Source organism: Mustela putorius, unplaced genomic scaffold (genome assembly GCF_011764305.1).
Source record: "Mustela putorius furo isolate JIRA1106 unplaced genomic scaffold, ASM1176430v1.1 tig00003923_pilon_pilon_pilon, whole genome shotgun sequence".
Classification (NCBI taxonomy): domain Eukaryota; kingdom Metazoa; phylum Chordata; class Mammalia; order Carnivora; family Mustelidae; genus Mustela; species Mustela putorius.
In genome coordinates, this window is record NW_025422068.1 from 10641385 (window position 1) to 10658467 (window position 17083).

General features: G+C 41.8%; 1 protein-coding gene across 5 annotated transcripts in view; it reads right to left on the reverse strand.

Moving 5' to 3' along the window:
- MAPK9 (mitogen-activated protein kinase 9) overlaps positions 1 to 17083 on the reverse strand; it is a 49183-nt gene that overhangs the window by 20792 nt on the left and 11308 nt on the right. For 4 of the 5 annotated variants that reach the window (XM_004758990.3, XM_004758988.3, XM_004758993.3 and 1 more), the window contains exons 2-4: positions 14496 to 14666; positions 3305 to 3434; positions 780 to 838 (exon numbers count right to left, since the gene is read on the reverse strand). In XM_004758990.3, coding sequence (XP_004759047.1) covers positions 780 to 838; positions 3305 to 3434; positions 14496 to 14617 — 311 coding nt within the window. In that variant the 5' untranslated portion in view covers positions 14618 to 14666. Of the gene's footprint in view, positions 1 to 779; positions 839 to 3304; positions 3435 to 13793; positions 14023 to 14495; positions 14667 to 17083 lie in introns of those variants that run through there. The other variant, XM_013059681.2, reaches the window with a different exon arrangement.

Genomic DNA, 17083 nt, shown 5'->3' on the forward strand with positions numbered 1-17083 from the left:
CCTTTATGGGTTTCTTTATCCCCAGTCCAGTGAGGTCTTTCTCCTCTTCTGCTTAGGATGTTCCCTGACCCCTAACCCCCGCACTTCTGATTCCCTAACCCAGCTCACTTCTTCCAGAACACTTGCGACATCCTTAAGATGGCAGCACTTCCTTATGTTGACAGCGTATCTTCTCTAGCTTTCTCAAAGCTCTCAGAGCGAGTATGATGGCCTGCAATTCTTAATCATAAAAGGGATCTTGGCCTGTTTGGGTCACTGAAGTATGCCAAGTCCGAGAGAATGCCTAGCACACAAGTGGCAATCAGATATTTGTTGAATGAATGCACTACTCAATTTAGGACGAGTTGGGCATTCTATTTCAATACAATAAATTAATATTTTACTGTTTGTAAGATAATTCTATTTCAGATTTTGGAATTGCATGGTGTTTAGTGATATAATGATTTCAAATAACAATTATAAAGCCTTGAACCCTATCATCCTGGCTTTCAGGGGCACTGGAGAAAAACATTTTATATTTCAGCAAAGCAAATCAACAGCATTAATGGTCACTGTCTGCTCCAAAGAATTGTTTCCAGTCATCCTGTCGGTTATGGAGATGATAATATCTAGGCACAAATAGTTGAATATTATTATTTTTCTTAACATTTCTCCTCCACAGAAAAAAGTGGCTAGATATATTGCTACCTACATTTCTGAAGTAAGAAAACCAATTACTTTCTTTTCTAAATTTTTAGTCTTTGATGCATGGTGCGTTACTGAGTAAAAATGATACTTACACATCTTGAAATTCTTCTAGAGTCTTTTGTGGTGTAAACACATTTAACAAACTAATTATCTGGAAAGAGAAGATTTATTATTCCTCAGCATGTCAGGTAACTTCACTTAATTATCAAAATTAAGTTTAACATTAAAAATGTATTAAAACTGAAAAATCATAGCAGAGCTCAGTATTTATTATTTTTATTAGTTTTACCAAAATATCCTATTACATGGTATTTGAGAAAAGTTAAATGATTAGGATTCTCCCCTTGGAAAGACGATATACTTTTAATCAAATCACATTTGATGTGTCTCTAGTAACTCATTATGAGACAGTTTTAACACATAATGTCTTTTGGGCTCTGGACATAAACAGGTAGACATTATGGGTAGAAAAACACCAAAGCAATATGTTGACTCTGAAAACTGAAATACGCTCTACAAATTTCTGAAGTTTTGAAATAGGAAGGTGAAACCTGTATTTTTAGTATGATGAAGGTGAACCCCTCAAAGTGTTACTTATTTACTTAAAGAAGGTTGTGGGAAGGCCTCTAGGAGTCCCACCGCTTGAGTATCAAACACACATCCTCAATCATTTCAAATGACCAAGGGAAAGACGAATGACTGAGAATATAGGATTAGGGTGGCCAGCTAACCGAGGGCAAAATAAAACCAGATCCATACTGAATCTTCACATCAACTCCACATGGAACAAAGATTTAAATGTAAACCATGAAACCACAGAACACTAAAATGTGGATAAACATTTATGTAATCCTGGCATAGAAAAGCCTTTTCTAAACATGACAGGAAACCTAGAACATGTGTCATATTAAACCCAAACCAAGGTCAACAAACCAAAAAAAAAAAAACCAAAAACAACACAACAAACAAAAACCACCAAAAAACTAATATAGCAAAAGCAACCTAAATGAGGTCAAATGGAAAAGAAGTCAGGGTTGATAGCTTTAATTATACAAAGATCCTCTATAAAGGCATAAAAGAGACCAACAACAGCCGAAGAGAAAAATGGTCAGAGGCCACAGGAAACAGATTCTTTTTTTTTTTTTTTGGAAACAGATTCTTTAAAAATAAATGGTTAATAGAGATAAAGTATGGAAAGAATTTAGCTTCAGAAGTAAGAATAATATATCACTTGTCATCTCTCAGATGGGCAAAGCACAACAACAAAAAAATCAACAATATGTACATAGTGCTGGGGGATTCTGAAATAAAACACATTCTTAGATAATCTTTTTTGTACCCCTCGACAGTCTTAGTGAAAGTGTAAAACTGCAGTCTTCTGTGAGGTCAATTTGTCAGCACATACTAAAATAAGAAGTGTGCAGTACACACTTTGACTAAGAAGTTCACCTGGACAGGTGGGCAGAGATGCAAGTACAGGGAGGTTTGTTCCAGCACTGGTTATAATAGCAAAAACTGGAAGCAATCCAAATATCCAGTAACAGGTGACCGGTTAAATAAATTATTGTGCATGTGTACTATGTAATGTATCTGAGGCCCAAGAGTATTCTGCGAGGGAAAAGGCCAGATGCACCATAACACAACTGATCATGTTCATGTAATATGTAGGTGCATGTGTAAGAATGTTCACCAAAATGTTAATGATAATGATCTAAGGGTTTCAATGACTTTTGCCTTCTTGTTTATACTGTATGAATTAAAAAAAACCTAACCATACTTGTGCATAACATGAAAAAAATGTTAAATGTGTAAGTAAAACAAAGCACATGTTGGAGAAATCAAAAACAAACTCAAACCACAGACTCAAAAGAATAAACTTGTCTTTGTTTTGTATGTAATGTCCGTACCCCAGAAAGATCCAGCATCAATGCTAAAGTGAAGGGAGGCACGTAGCACTGAGTGTAGTCTTTAACACTCCTCCTCCACCACAAAATAAGGGGTCACAAGGGCTGATCTCCAAAGCCCCTTCCAGACATAACACTTTACAATTTTTTTCAAACACAGCAAAGTTACCAAATCATCCTCACAATAATGCTCAGAGACTAGCTGTGGACATACGATGGGCCTGCGTATCTCATTTTCTGGAGAAACACAATTTCTCCTTGAAATTCACAGTGCTTTGGTTTTGGTGGAAATGTCAAAGCACAGACACCTTGAGTATCATACCATTTACTCACATTTATTTAGAACTGAAATGTCCATCATACGAGGTAAAAAGCTACCTTATGGAACAATGTTTTTCTAAAAAAAATTGGCTAATTGTTTCTCAGTTTCTTAGGTCAATGTTGTTGCCATTTTACAGAAACAGAAACAGTGAAAATCAAATGATTACAGGTTAACTGATCTTGCTGTCAGACCTAGACAGGACCATGACGCTTCTTGCTGACTTTAATTTCCCCAATGCTGATTAAGAATTTTGTCAAGAAAATAGAACCCCTTAAATAGTTCCTGTTATGACTATTTTACCTAAGGTCTGAACTCAATGTATTTCCAAAGACCCCCCAAGATGACAATATCATGAACAACATTACACAGAGGAAATATAGACATAACTTACATTTTTATGATTGACACATTTTAAGAGGACGAGTTCACGGTAAGCTCTCTTTGCATGAGTTTGATTCTGAAAAGGACGGCTTAGTTTCTTGACTGCAACATTTATCCCAAGAACTGTATCAAAAGCAGCACTATAATCAGGAAATATAATAAGGGACCCATTAGGATGATTCTGGAGAAGACTACAATGCACAATGCCCATTCAATGCATTCTGTTTAAAAATAAGTAACAAATAAGGAAATGTCTTTCTGCTTGCTTCCACTCAAGGTACTCCTACACATAAAGAACAAGTCAAGTTGGCTATGAGTGTGGGATGGACTGACTCCTTTGCAGAGGCACAAACTTGGAAGCTGCAGTTAAGACACACACCTGGACCTCTCCTTATATGAGTTGAGATTATTATATTCAGAACCAAGTAATTTAATACAAAGTGTGTAAGACCAGCCAAGAAGTGAACTCTTCAGTTTGAATACGCCAATAAGTTGGAAAAAAAAAAGTCACTGGTTATCACAGAATACAATATAGGTATAATCTGGCATATGGCAGTGGAGGAAATGGTTGAGCTCATAAGAAGGATGTAACAAATACAAGCTCTGATTGTGTTTTTCCCAGACAAAAGAATCTGAAAAAAGGAAACAGAAGCCAAGATCTCAGCTCATGGTAAATCCCCAAGATACAAAAGCTCTAATGTAAGCAAAGGCTATATAAAATTTGACTAGAAATAACTCCTTGTGCTATTATAGTAAGAATAAAATCTTGCAGAGGCTGCATTTCTGGCATCTCAAGTTCCCAGCCAAAAGTCATGGTTCCTTTTTACCTCAAGAAAATAGGAAAAATTGAGTAGGCTGTTTGGGCACTTGGTATAAACTACACTAATGACGCTACTAGTGTTATTCTTGCCCTTCGGCTCCTCACCAGAGGTTAAGAGCTGCTAAGGACCACTTGAGAATCCAAGCACCATCTAAAATATTGTTTCTATGTATTTGTTCTATGCAGTTTGTAACACTGTTTTCCATGTATTCACCCCATTCATGTTTGTTTGTTTGTCTGTGTGTTTTTATTTATTTATTTTTTTTTGCTAATGACCCTCACTTAATTCCATTTGTTTTAAATTGAAGGCTAGAAATTCCATGTTACTTTGTAATTATTTCTCTTCAATTCAGGTCACATTAAGTGTACATGTGTACACATAGGTCAATCCACATGCCCAAATGCAAATACAACATTCACATGAATTATAAAATGTTCAGATAAATCTATTTGTGCAACAAATGTACACACATGTATTTGTATCTACTATATTTTAGTCTTAATTTGAAAAGACACGCCCTTTTTTGATCTGAAAAGTTTGTGCCCCAAATGAGCCAAATGGACTTAAATTCTGAACCTCTGAGCAGACACACACTTCCATTCCTAGTTCCAACCCTTAGAGCGACCACCTTCCATTATTTCTGGTTTTAATTCTTATGGTCCCTTCTCAACTCCAAAGAATATACTTTTATCAGCATTTCCTCATTTATCGACTTCAGAAGTTGTCTAACTACTCTCCTAAAACTGAAGATTTAGTCCCTTTACTTGACAGCCCCACACCTCCCAGTTTTTTGCTATCGTGTTATTCTAAACTTTCCCTTTGGTCACCTTAGTTACTTAAACAACGTGCCTAAACTTCTTGTTCCATCAGCTTTGGAGGGAGGGATCCTCCAGACTCCCAGTGTGTAATACAAGACCACCACATTCCATACTCTCTTTCCTTTCCTCCAAACTCTGTCTCAAATGACATATCTATTCGGTCTCTACAGCTAAGTCTTCTGTGTGTTCCCTTTCAGACATGTCTAAACATTGAGAACCAAGACACAGAGGGCACGCACATGTGCAAATGTCAGTGTTCCTAACTGCAGGGGCAAAATGACATTTCATTTTCTTTTTTTTTTTTTTTAAGATTTTATTTATTTATTTGTCAGAGAGAGAGAGAGAGAGAGAGAGCAAGAGCGAGCACAGGCAGAGTGGCAGGCAGAGTCAGAGGGAGAAGCAGGCTCCCTGCGGAGCAAGGAGCCCGATGTGGGACTCTATCCCAGGACGCTGGGATCATGACCTGAGCCGAAGGCAGCTGCTTAACCAACTGAGCCACCCAGGCGTCCCGACATTTCATTTTCTAAGGAACACATGACCCTTGTCACCGCTCACAAGAAAATGAGATTGTTTCTGGTGTCGAAGTCAAGTGGATTTTCTTTTCTTACAATCCAGCAATCCACTGCTCAAACATCATGTCTTTTGAAAGCTGTTTGACCTTAGACCATGACTTTTTCTAGGTTATTTCACCACAAATTTCTCTTAAGAAGAAAAATATCCCTTTCTGCAGCCCTTCCCATTATTGTTTGGAGTCTATTCCAAATAGTCTATTCTATTCTTTTTGACAGCACTTTTTCTTGGAGTTCCTTTCAAGGCTGGCAGCACAGCTACCACCCTGGGGTTTCTTTTCACTGGCCTCCATGTTTCTGGTTGTACATGTTCTTGAATTCTCTCTCTTGGTGGAGTACATTTCAAGAAACTTCCTCAGAAAAAAATGTGTGGAAGATAAATGACCTTATTCTGCCCTTGGCCTTGATTGTTGGTCTTCTGACTTCAAACTCAATTTTCTCTCCGAACTTCATGGATTTCCAACATTGAGTATTGGTGAGAAGGCGATGCCTGTCTGATATTCATTCATTGACTTCCCTTCCTATTCCTCAGCTCCATGATTGACCACAAAGAGCCATGCTTTGTCAGCATTCCCCCCACCCCCCAACATCTACTACTAATCACTATCCCTCCTGTCCCCCAAAGACGATAACTACTTTTGACTCTTAGGAAAATCACTTCCTTGTTGTTACCAGAGGAACAAGAATTTTTAAGCTCCCTCCCCAGAGCCCCCATGGCTGCTTCTCCTTCTTCTTCTTCTTTTTTTTTTAAGATTATTTATTTATTTATTTGACAGACAGAGATCACAAGTAGGCAGAGAGGCAGGCAGAGAGAGAAGGGGAAGCAGGCTCCCTGCTGAGCAGAGAGCCCGATGTAGGGCTCGATTCCAGGACCCCGGGATCATGACCTGAGTTGAAGGCAGAGGCTTCACTAAGCCACCCAGGCGCCCCAACCCATGGCTTCATTTTGCCTGGTTTTTAAAATCAGCTGGTCTGACTTCTGGTGAGACTCTTCTGCTGTTGCGTGTAGCTAGAATTCATTCTGGGTCACTGCTATATTATTCCTTTGCATGACTATGTGACAGAACGTTGACAGGTACTTTGGTTGTTCTCAGTTTGGAAGTGATTACAAAAAAACAGTCATAAACATTCCCGCACGGGGAGAGATATTCTCGGCATCCCCTCTGCATACATTTCTGATGAGTAGATAGCTAAGAGTAGGGATGCACATACTTAGCAGATAATGTCAAACCACTGTCAAAGTAGTTTGTTCTACCAATTTCTAGGCATTTGATTTTTATGTATCTTGGACCTGGTGTCCTACAATAGGGCTTAGCATACTCACTAACAAACAGGAGCTGGGGGGTAATCTAATCACAAAGACCTTCAGAAGCAGAGTTTGCTCTGGCTGGGGGGAAGAGGGGGAAGTCTGAGAGATTTTTACCCTGAGAAGGATCAGACGTACCACTGCTGCCTTTAGGATGGAAGGGGACATGTGAGAAGGCCTGTGGGAGCTTCGAGGAGAACAGTGGCCCTTGGCTGACAGAGAGCAAGGGACAGGGACCTCAGACCTATGGCTGCAGGGGACTGACTCCTGCAGCTGCTTGGAAGCACATTCTTTCCCAGATCCTCCAGATAAGAGCACCGTCTGGCCAACATCTTGATTTCAGCTTGATGAGATGCTGGGCAAGAACCTGGGCAAGCCTGTGCAGACTTTTGACCTACAGAACCATGAAACTATGAATGGGTGCTTGTTTGTTTTTAAAACACCAAGTCTGGGGTAATTTGTTATGCAGCAATAGAAAACTAATACACCCTCTCTCCTGTACTATTTCTACACTTCTGTCTCTTCAGGCCTCTTCCTGAATTTTTTTCCTGACCCATCTTACATATTGCTAAATCTCTCTTCAGTTATATCTAATATGCCATAAAACCCATCCATTAACTTCACAATTTGATTTCTGTATCTTATAGTTCTAGAGTTCTACTTAGTTCTTTTTTCTATGTTCTCATTTTTCATCTTCCCTTTAACCATCCTGAACTTAGCATCATAGCTATTTAGAAGTCTGGATCCAAGAATGCCCATTTCCCCTGTGGATCTGCTTCTTTTGTCTGTTTGTGCTGGGCTGTATGCCTGTCTAATCTCCCATGGGACTAGTTATTAGTGATTACGTATGGGACCTGGCACTTGCAAGACTCCTTGCTGTCTGGAAATAATCTGATACCCAGTATGATGCGGCCTTCCTCCAGGGAGAATTTAAATTCACTTCTGCTAGGTACCTGGTTGGGGGGGGCATTAGCAATCTGGGTTCAATTCAGTTCAAGTTCAGCAAATTGAGATGAGCTGAAGCTGAGTGGCAGTGCCTGCAAGGGTCTGTTTCTTTCTGGTTCAGTCTCCCTCTTGGAGGTAATCCTTTACTGGACTGAGGTCAACGTGAAGCAAGTTCACCAGGCCCCCACAGGGCCCAGGGCTCCAATCCCTGTCTGCCAGTCCCCCAAGGCAATCCCAAGTATGATTCAATCTCTCAGCTGCCCACTCTAGAACTGTCAGAAGACCTCGGGGGAAGAGCTCCAAATCCTGGGCTCCCCTCATTAGGCTCTGTCCTTCCCCGGATCCTGGCCTATGTAAGCCTTCACTCACCTACGTGTGCTCTAGGTGCAAATGCTGAGCATGGGGGTGAGGGTGGGAATGCTGGGAGCCAACTGGCTCAATTGTTTCATAATTAACACACCTATTTCTAGCCACTTGTGTCATCTTCATTTTCCGTATTTGTCCTCTCTATACCCACAGCCTCTTTGGGGTCTTACTATAGACATGTTCTCTTCCTTGCTGCAGATGTCTCGTCTACTTAGTCTCACTTCCTCTGCTCCGTTTATCTGCATCAAGTTTCCAATTACTTTTTCCCTTGGGAGGAACCTTGTTAAAAGCTCTCCTGCATGGAGCCTCCTGTTCTCAGTTACGTATCTGATCCAGCAGCTCTAAGCCACTTGTTTTAGAAGTCAAACTATCAAGAACCACAAAGACACACAGATTCGCCCAAGGCCACAGAGAACTGCAATGTGCATCACGGCCAGCCTTGGAACTCATTCCCCCCGAGTCACGGCCTTCCTGAGTTTTATGCTACAGACCTCCTTCACTGCAGAAATGCTGTTACACACATTCTAAGCTTACTTATACCACTAGAGAGAAAACAAAATGGTGTAAGAGCAGGCCGGCATTTGGGGGTGCCGGAACTATAGAGAGGAAAAGAAGTAAGAGCTAGACTAACCACTTCAAGCTCCGGTTGCTAACGGTCACTTCTAGGGGCTGCCAGGTCCAATACTATCCATAAAACAAACAATCCTTTGGCTGAACAACTTGAGAGTTTAGAAGGAGAAAGAAAAAACTGAAGAGATATGAAAGAAATGTATACACATTTCCCACAACAGCTTCATAATCTTACAATGACTTCATTTTACAAAATAACATAGTTGATACTTAAGAATAATCCAGAGAGGGGCGCCTGGGTGGCACAGGGGGTTAAGCCTCTGCCTTTGGCTCAGGTCATGATCCCAAGGTGCTGGGATGGAGCCCCGCATCGGGCTCTCTGCTCAGCGGGGAGCCTGCTTCCTCCTCTCTCTCTCTGCCTGCCTCTCTGCCTCCTTGTGATCTCTCTCTCTGTCCAATAATAAAATAAAATCTTTAAAAAAAAATATAAAAAAAAGAATAATCCAGAGATAAATATTTCAAAACTTACTTCCTAATTTATTTTACTAATATTTTTAATGAACAATAAAAAGAGAAACAAATCAGAGACAAATGCAAAAACAATGAAAAATTAAAGAGTCAGAATATTTTACTTGGGTCCCAGCTCTTCCATTTAATCTTGCATCAATACTGGCACCTTTCTTGCCCATACCTCAGGCCGTAGGTCCCTTTATAAAGCTCTAGTTTAAACAGACAACGAACAAGTTTTATAAGCCATGCACTATTGCTACTATGATATTTTATTTCTCAAAATGTAAAAACACGCATGGCCCCTATGTTAGTTTTCTATTGCTATTATAAGAAATTACCAAATTTAGTAGTCTAAGACACAGATTTACTATTTTACAGTTCTGGAGAGAGACAGAGCATGTTTGTGTGTGTGTGTATGTGTGTGCGCACGCATGGGCACATCAATTAAGCACTTGGTTCAATCAGAGGCGAGGCTCTATTCTATTTTTTTAATAAGATTTTATTTATTTCAGAGAGAGTGAGTGAAAGAGAACACAAGTGATGGAGAGGCAGAAGGAGAGAGAGAAGCAGGCTCCCCACTGAGCAGGTAGCCTGACTTGGGACTCGATCCCAGGACTCCAAGAATCATGACCTGAGCCAAAGGCAGATGCTTAACTGACTGAGCCACCCAGGCACCCAGGAAGCGCCATTCTAAATGTGAGCTGTGGTTACCTGGGGACGTTTCATAGATGAGATCAGTCTTGAAAGACCAGGGATGGCCTCTTGAAAGACTGGTATGCCTCTGAGGAACTATCCAACTGGGACATGCAGTAGGGACAAAAGTGACGGCCGTGGGAATGAACCTGTTGTGTTTGCAGGGAAAGGAGCACTGGAGAGAACTGGATACGCAGAAATTAGGGCTTGATGGTGGAAGTACTCAGGCCCTTCTGTCACTGACAGGAAGAAAGGCATCTGACGGCTTTAGTAGTTTCTTGCTCTATTCCAACAACTTAATGGGGTAAGACCCTCTCCTTGAACATGTACAGGACCGTTTTCTACTGAGGTCCTTAAAGCAAAATGCCAATATCCGAGATGCTGTGCAAAACCAAGCCAGGAAAAGATCCTCAGAAGTCTCATGGAGAAAGTGCTCTCCTCTCCATCTGCGGTCACCACTGCCACAGCTCAGCGAGACCACAAAGCCTCAAGCCGGGCAGGAAGGTGAGGAGCACCTGGCTGACAGCAAGTCGTACCAGCTCTGGGACAGAGGAGCTAGGAAGTAATCATAGAAACGAGGTCTCCAGGCATGCAGCCCCAACTCCTGGGATGGCACAACTCCGAAAGATGACACAGCACAGAAGGCTAAGCATGATTTTTATAACTGCACAAACATTTTCAAAAGAAAACATCAATACTCTGAGTCAAGTTAACTAACCCCCTTTTCCATGTATCCATTAAAGTTAACCCAGCTAACAGGCTTTGATTTGGTAATGATGAACTAACTGGCTGGGTTACAAAGGTAAGTGAATAGTGACATCCAAGATGGTGAAATAAACTGTTGGCTGTGCATGGGCTCATTAAGTTTTAATTAATTAATTAAGTTTAATCAGTTCTAAGTAATGACTTCTTCTTTGAGTAGAAAAGAACAGAAACCCAGTCTTTAATCTTTCCTTAGAATCAAGAGATGAGATTTAGAATGGTGCTAAAATTTTAGCTATGACAGGGACACCTGGGTGGCTCAGTTGGTTAAATGTCTGCCTTCAGCTCAGGTCATGATCCCAAGGTCCTCAGATTGAGCCCAGCATTAGGCAGGGAGCCTGCTTCTCCCTCTCCCTCTGCTGCTCCCCTTGCTTCTGGTCTCTCTAATAAATAAAATCTTAAAAAAAAAATTTTAGCCATGACATAGGTCTTTCTTCCTACCTTTCTGCATGTGAGAGAAAAGCTGCTCTAACAAATAGCAATAAAATTGTCATAAAATCATGTAAAGGAAAATACTGAGTTAAGTGACATTACTTAAGATTCTGTGAATATGTAAATTAAGCTACTATAGGTAGTGACAACATATTTTGTAATAATATAGCACAAAAATGTGATTATATATGATACTATGGTATCAGGAGTTAAATAGCTATTATGAATGACAAAGAGCCTTGGTTTAAGGCACTGTCCAGTTTGCTCTTCTAAAACTTATTTTTTTTTTAAAGATTTTATTTATTCATTTGAAAGACAGAGATCACAAGTAGGCAGAGAGAGAGAGAGAGAGAGGGAAGCAGGCTCCCCGCTGAGCAGGGAGCCCCATGTGGGGCTCGATCCCAGGACCCTGGGATCATGACCGGAGCCGAAGGCAGAGGCTTTAACCCACTGAGCCACCCAGGCGCCCCTAAAACATATTTTTGAGGTGAGACTCACATACACATAAAATTAACCATCTGAAAGGGAACAATTCAGTGGCATTTGGTTCATCCACAATGTTGTGCAGTTACCACCTCTGTATCTAGGTCATTCCAAAAGACTTTCCTCACCACAAACAAGGCAGTGTTCCTCCATCCCCTTGCCTCGGCCTCCATGGATTTATCTACTTGGGGTATTTCCCCTGAGCCTCTGGCTCCTTCCACACAGCATGTTCTTGGGGACCAATGCCAGTGCTCCGTTCCTTTCTGTGAGGAACATCCTGTGGACGCACACACACAACTTGGCATCTCTTCATCCACAGATGGACATGTGGGCTGTTTGCACCTTTCGGCTGCTGCGACCAACATCTGTGTACAGCTCTCTGTTTGAATGCCTGTCTTTAATTCTAGGAGTACTTCCTGGGTCTTGTGGTAGTTAAATATGGAGGAACCATCAAACCATTTTCCCCAAGTGGCACGCCACCTTACATTCTCACCAGCAATGTGTGAGGGTCTAATTCCTTCACATCCTTGACATCAGTTACCTCCCACTGTGCTAACCGTGGGCATCCCAGTGGGTGTCAAGCAGGATCTCACTACGGTTCTGACTTTCATTTCCTTAATGCCGAATGATAAGCACCTTTCCATGTGCTTATCACCTGTTTACATATCTTCTTTGAGGAAACATCTGTTCAAGTCCTTTGTTTTTTTGTTCTGTTTTAAATTTTTTTTTTTTAACAGTTGTAAGAGTTCTTTATACATTCTAGACACTAGGCTCTTACCTGATATATGATTTGAAAATACTTCCCCATTTTGCAGGTTGTTTTTTTCACTCCCTTGACAGTGTCCTTTGATGCACCAAAGTTTTTAATTTTGATGGAGTCCAATTTTTTATTTTGTTGCCCATGCTTTTGGTGTCATTTCTAAGAATCCACAGTCATGAAGCTTTCCTCCATTTTCTTCCAAGAGTTTAATGCTTACAGCAGTTATATTTATGTCAACGATCTAGTCTGAGGTAACTTCTTAAATTATGTGAAAGTAAGGGTCTAACTTCACCCTTCTGCAGGGGATATCCAGCTGTCCCAGCACTGTTTGTTGAAGAGACTGTTATTTCCCCATTGAATAACCTTGGCAGCTTTTCCAAAAACAAACTGTTTGTTCTACCATCCACCAACATAATGTATGGGTATTTCTGGACTTTGAGTTTTTTAAATTTTTTAATTCAGAATTTTCCATCCTATAAGTCTGCCACTACTTTTCCCTGATTAAGTCTGGCTTATAATAGCATATTAGGAACTTTTGTTTCAAAACTAAATTTTTTTTTAATGAAAAATACATTTCCATAATGAATAATTCCATTATTACACATGTCTTTAAAAAATAAAGATGAAAAGGAGCATATGCAACCTGGAAGTCACAACCTCTGCAAACAGTACTTTATCAAGTAGCATGTGATTTTACTGTTATTTACCATGCTGTAATGAAGTCATTAATTTTAACTGCCAACCGTTTATAAAACCTTCCATTTTACAGTGACTTATGAACATCCAGTCAGCCTCTCCCTGCTGTTACTACATTAAACATCCTTGGTAACAGTCTTGCCAAATTATCTGTGTCAAATGACCCCCCAATTCCAAATCAGAAGAATGTTTTATTGTCTGGAACTTTTTAGACGTATCGAAGTGTCCTCATTCGGGCCATCCAAACTTCTCTTGGTACCCTGGACTTAAGCACCGATATAGCGTGCCATCACTTGGAAACTGAGATCACTATTATTTTAGACACACGCCTGGCATTCCTTCCAAGCAGCCCCTTCTCCTGCATTAGTCCTTTTGCAAAGCTCTACACTGCCATCTCCTCTTAGCTCCTGGGGCCTCCAACCACCCAGGCTAAAGGAAATACTTGACTTCCCTGATGGCAGATCTCCAAACCCGGGGATCACTTCAAACCACTAGTACAGAGACTCTAACACAAACATCAGCTCCCCTACCCAGAATATCTGGAAGAGTTCTCTCTTACTTTGAATCCCCTCTGCCTACAAGGGCTAAACATGGGCTATGTAGCTTTATCACAGTTTCCTTCAGAGGCAGAGACCATCTTGTTTTTACTGACCCAAAAAAGAAAAAAGAAAGAAAGAAAGAAAGAAAGTCTTGCCCGGGGAGACTACGGGAGAAAAACTTTGGGAAGTGCTGATAACTGTAGTCTAGAAAACATGTGAAAGAGTTTACCTTGAGCTGGCCGGTGATGGCGCGGCAGCTGACTGTCTTACCATGCAAGACACTAAGGCTCAGGGTCAGACCAACGGTTCTGACGGGCTGGACACATGGCTGAAGTGAGACACCAAGGAAGAGACGGCCAGCCCAACCCCTCACACAGCAGCCCTTCCTGGTTAATCCATGGGGTGATAATGACACTGCTTGGCCTCGTCTTGCCAATGAAGGACAAGGCACTGCAGTGACGGCGCCTAGAAATGAATAGGAGTGATTTGGGGGTAAAAGGGGAAGGGGGAAAGGTGGCCAGGATGAAGAAATGAATAAAACTCCAAATTTCTGTTATAACTCACTGTCATACCTATTACTCTAGTATCTAATGACAGGAGGGGAAATGGAAAAGGGAAAAAAAAAAACAACAAAGAAAAGAAAAAAGACACAAAGCAAAAAAAAAAAAAAAAAGAAAGAAAGAAAGAAAGAAAGAAAAACTACCTATTTATATTTATGCAGCATTCTAAGAATTTAGGTTTGTATCCTACAATAGGACTACATATAACTAGAGCAAGAGGTTGACTCAATTTAGTTCAAAAACCTACTGCAAAGAAAAGAGTAGTTTTTTGTTTTTTGTTTTTTTAAATCAACTGTGTTTCTAAGTTCTGACAATTTAGTTCTTAGTACAATAAAAACTGGGTCCACGCTATTGAAAGAAACCCTACTTACCAAACAATTCCTTGGGCTCCGGAGCCGATTGGCTTCAACTGCTGGTAACGTTTGAGGACCGTGAAGGTTGAGTCTGCCACTTGCACACTGTAAAACTGACTATCACATTTACTGTCACTCATGATGTAGTATCATAGAATATTCCAAGAAGTTGGTACGGTTGTCGGGTTCCTTGAAAGAAAAACAGAATGAACATGTATTCTTAGATTACATGTGTGCAGCTCACACATGCAAAATTTTTAAAAGATTTTATTTACTTATTTGACAGAGAGAAAGATATCACAAGTAGGCAGAGAGGCAGGCAGAGAGAGAGGAGGAAGCAGGCTTCCTGCTGTACAGAGTCCAATGCAAGGCTTGATCCCAGGACCCTGGGATAACGACCTGAGCCAAGGGCAGAGGCTTAACCCACTGAGCCACCCAGACGCCCCAAGAGTGTTGCAAATTTAATGGCGTCTGAGACAAGGGGGCTGTAAGTGGATAAACTCAGTTGCACCAAGAACTTCAACAACATGCAAACAAAACAAAACAAAAAACCCCAATCGCCCCCCCCAAAACCAAAAATGCAACAACGCTGCAGAGGTACTGAGCCTTCCATGGAAGGACAGAATGCTAAGGCCCGGCATGACCATGTTTTAAGGGAGTGGTCTAGGAAATAACAGCCTTTCTTGTATCTGTACAGTTAGCCAGCCAGGACAAGATTATGTCACCGTGTGACTCTCCTCAGCTTGCCTCCTGTGGGACCAGCATATGCCGGGCTGGCTCAGGGATGAAGGTACTCGGGAGAGGTTTCAAAGGGATCCTGTCTACGATTCCTATAAACACTGCAAAAGGGCTGAGTCCACAAGTTCAGGTGAAGTGATGAAGCACAGAGCCAGTCCTGGGCCAAAGTGACTGCAAATGGGGGAAGTTATAGAACAACGGGGTGCTGGGCCCTGGTGCCGTGGCTGTGTGTGCCCGTGCGTGTCCTGGAACTGGCCCGTGTTCCCCAAACCCCACATTCCTTGCAGGCTCAATACCCACACGCTCTAGATGGAGAAATGTGGTAACCTGCAGTCAATGACCTGGATGCTCTGACATTTATTCGTGATACATTAGTCCAAACTGGCAGTCTCAAAGCGGCCTTTTGGTGGGTTAGGCAACAGATCAAGATCCCTACCCCGCAGGAGCCTGTGTGATTAGCAGGCAGCTACACGGACAGGGTTCCCTGGCTTTATCTGAAGACTTTTATTTAAAAGTCAGCAAGCTATTTATTTTGCCCTTTTATTAAAAAAAAAAATTAAAAAGCCATCAAGTGAATCCTAGAGGTAAACGTCCTATACAGTTTTAAAAACTGGGAACTTAAAATTTTATTGCCCAGCTCCAGCAATTTCCTGTTTGCTCTACCATCTAATATTTGATGGCGACCCACTGAGTCAATGGAGTGATAATTTGTATTTTGATACAGTGATGCCTGGAATTTCCATTAAATATGGAAATAAGCTGATTGATAACAGGCCTAAAAAAAGAATTTAAATCGAGTGAATAGTTTCTCCAGCTGACCACTCCTTCACTCCTGTTTCCCAGCTTTTTTTTTTTTTTTTTTTAAATACCAATTCTCAGGGCAGTGGCTGAGCCATCTGGGCTCCAGGCCTCTGGGCCACGGAGCCATCGAGGCAGAGAGACATGGGTCCTGACCTGCTTTTCAGAGTGGTCATTTGAGAAGCTGAGAGAGGGATGGTTTGGAGTGGGCAGGACTGAAGACAGGGAGACCTGGCAAAACAGGACAGGGTTGTGGCTGGTGTGGATGAGAAGTGAATGCACGTCTTGGAGGAAGCATGTACACGACCTGGAGAAGAAGGGAAAGCAGGTGAAGCCGCTGGAGGGAAGCCGGGCGCACAAGCGGTCATCGAGTCTGGCTTCGGACAGGTAAACCGCAGTGCCAGAGTGATGAGCAGCAGGACAGCCACAAGCTGCTGCAGATCTCCAGGACCCCTCCTCCATCCTTCATTCTAGGACAGAAGCCTCCCTGTTCCAGCTGGACAGATGGCCACCCAACTAGTCATGACATCTGGCTGTGTTCCTGGCAGCCAGGTGTGGCCAGATGACCAGCTTTTGGCACCTGACGGGTGAGCAGAGCAACAGAATTTTTCTTTTCTTTCTTCCATCTTAAAGAAAGCTGCCTGCTGTCCAACATATCTTTCTCTGTTGCTGCTGGCTGGGGGAACAGCTGTCATCGACCCAGATATGTAAGTCAAGTGCTGGAGAGGGCAGAGCCGCCCACCAGCCGGAGTCCTGAATGATCTTGCAGCATGGAGACGCCACGCACCGTGGCCCACCTGCCGGCTCGGAGACTGGCGCAAACGTACTCCTCCACCCTCGCTGAGCAATCCTGAGCTCTCTCTCCTCTGCTATAGCTGCTGGGACCTGTGTTCTGCCTGCCACACTCTTGGGTTAGCTTTTGTGGATTTGGGGAGAACATTACATCATCAGGTTTGAGGATGGATAGATTTTCATCTCAAGATTTAAAATAAGTTTTAAATTAAAGGATGTTGCGCTTAGTAGACAAAAACAAAACAAAAAAACCCCACATGCACATAAGAGAGAAGTTG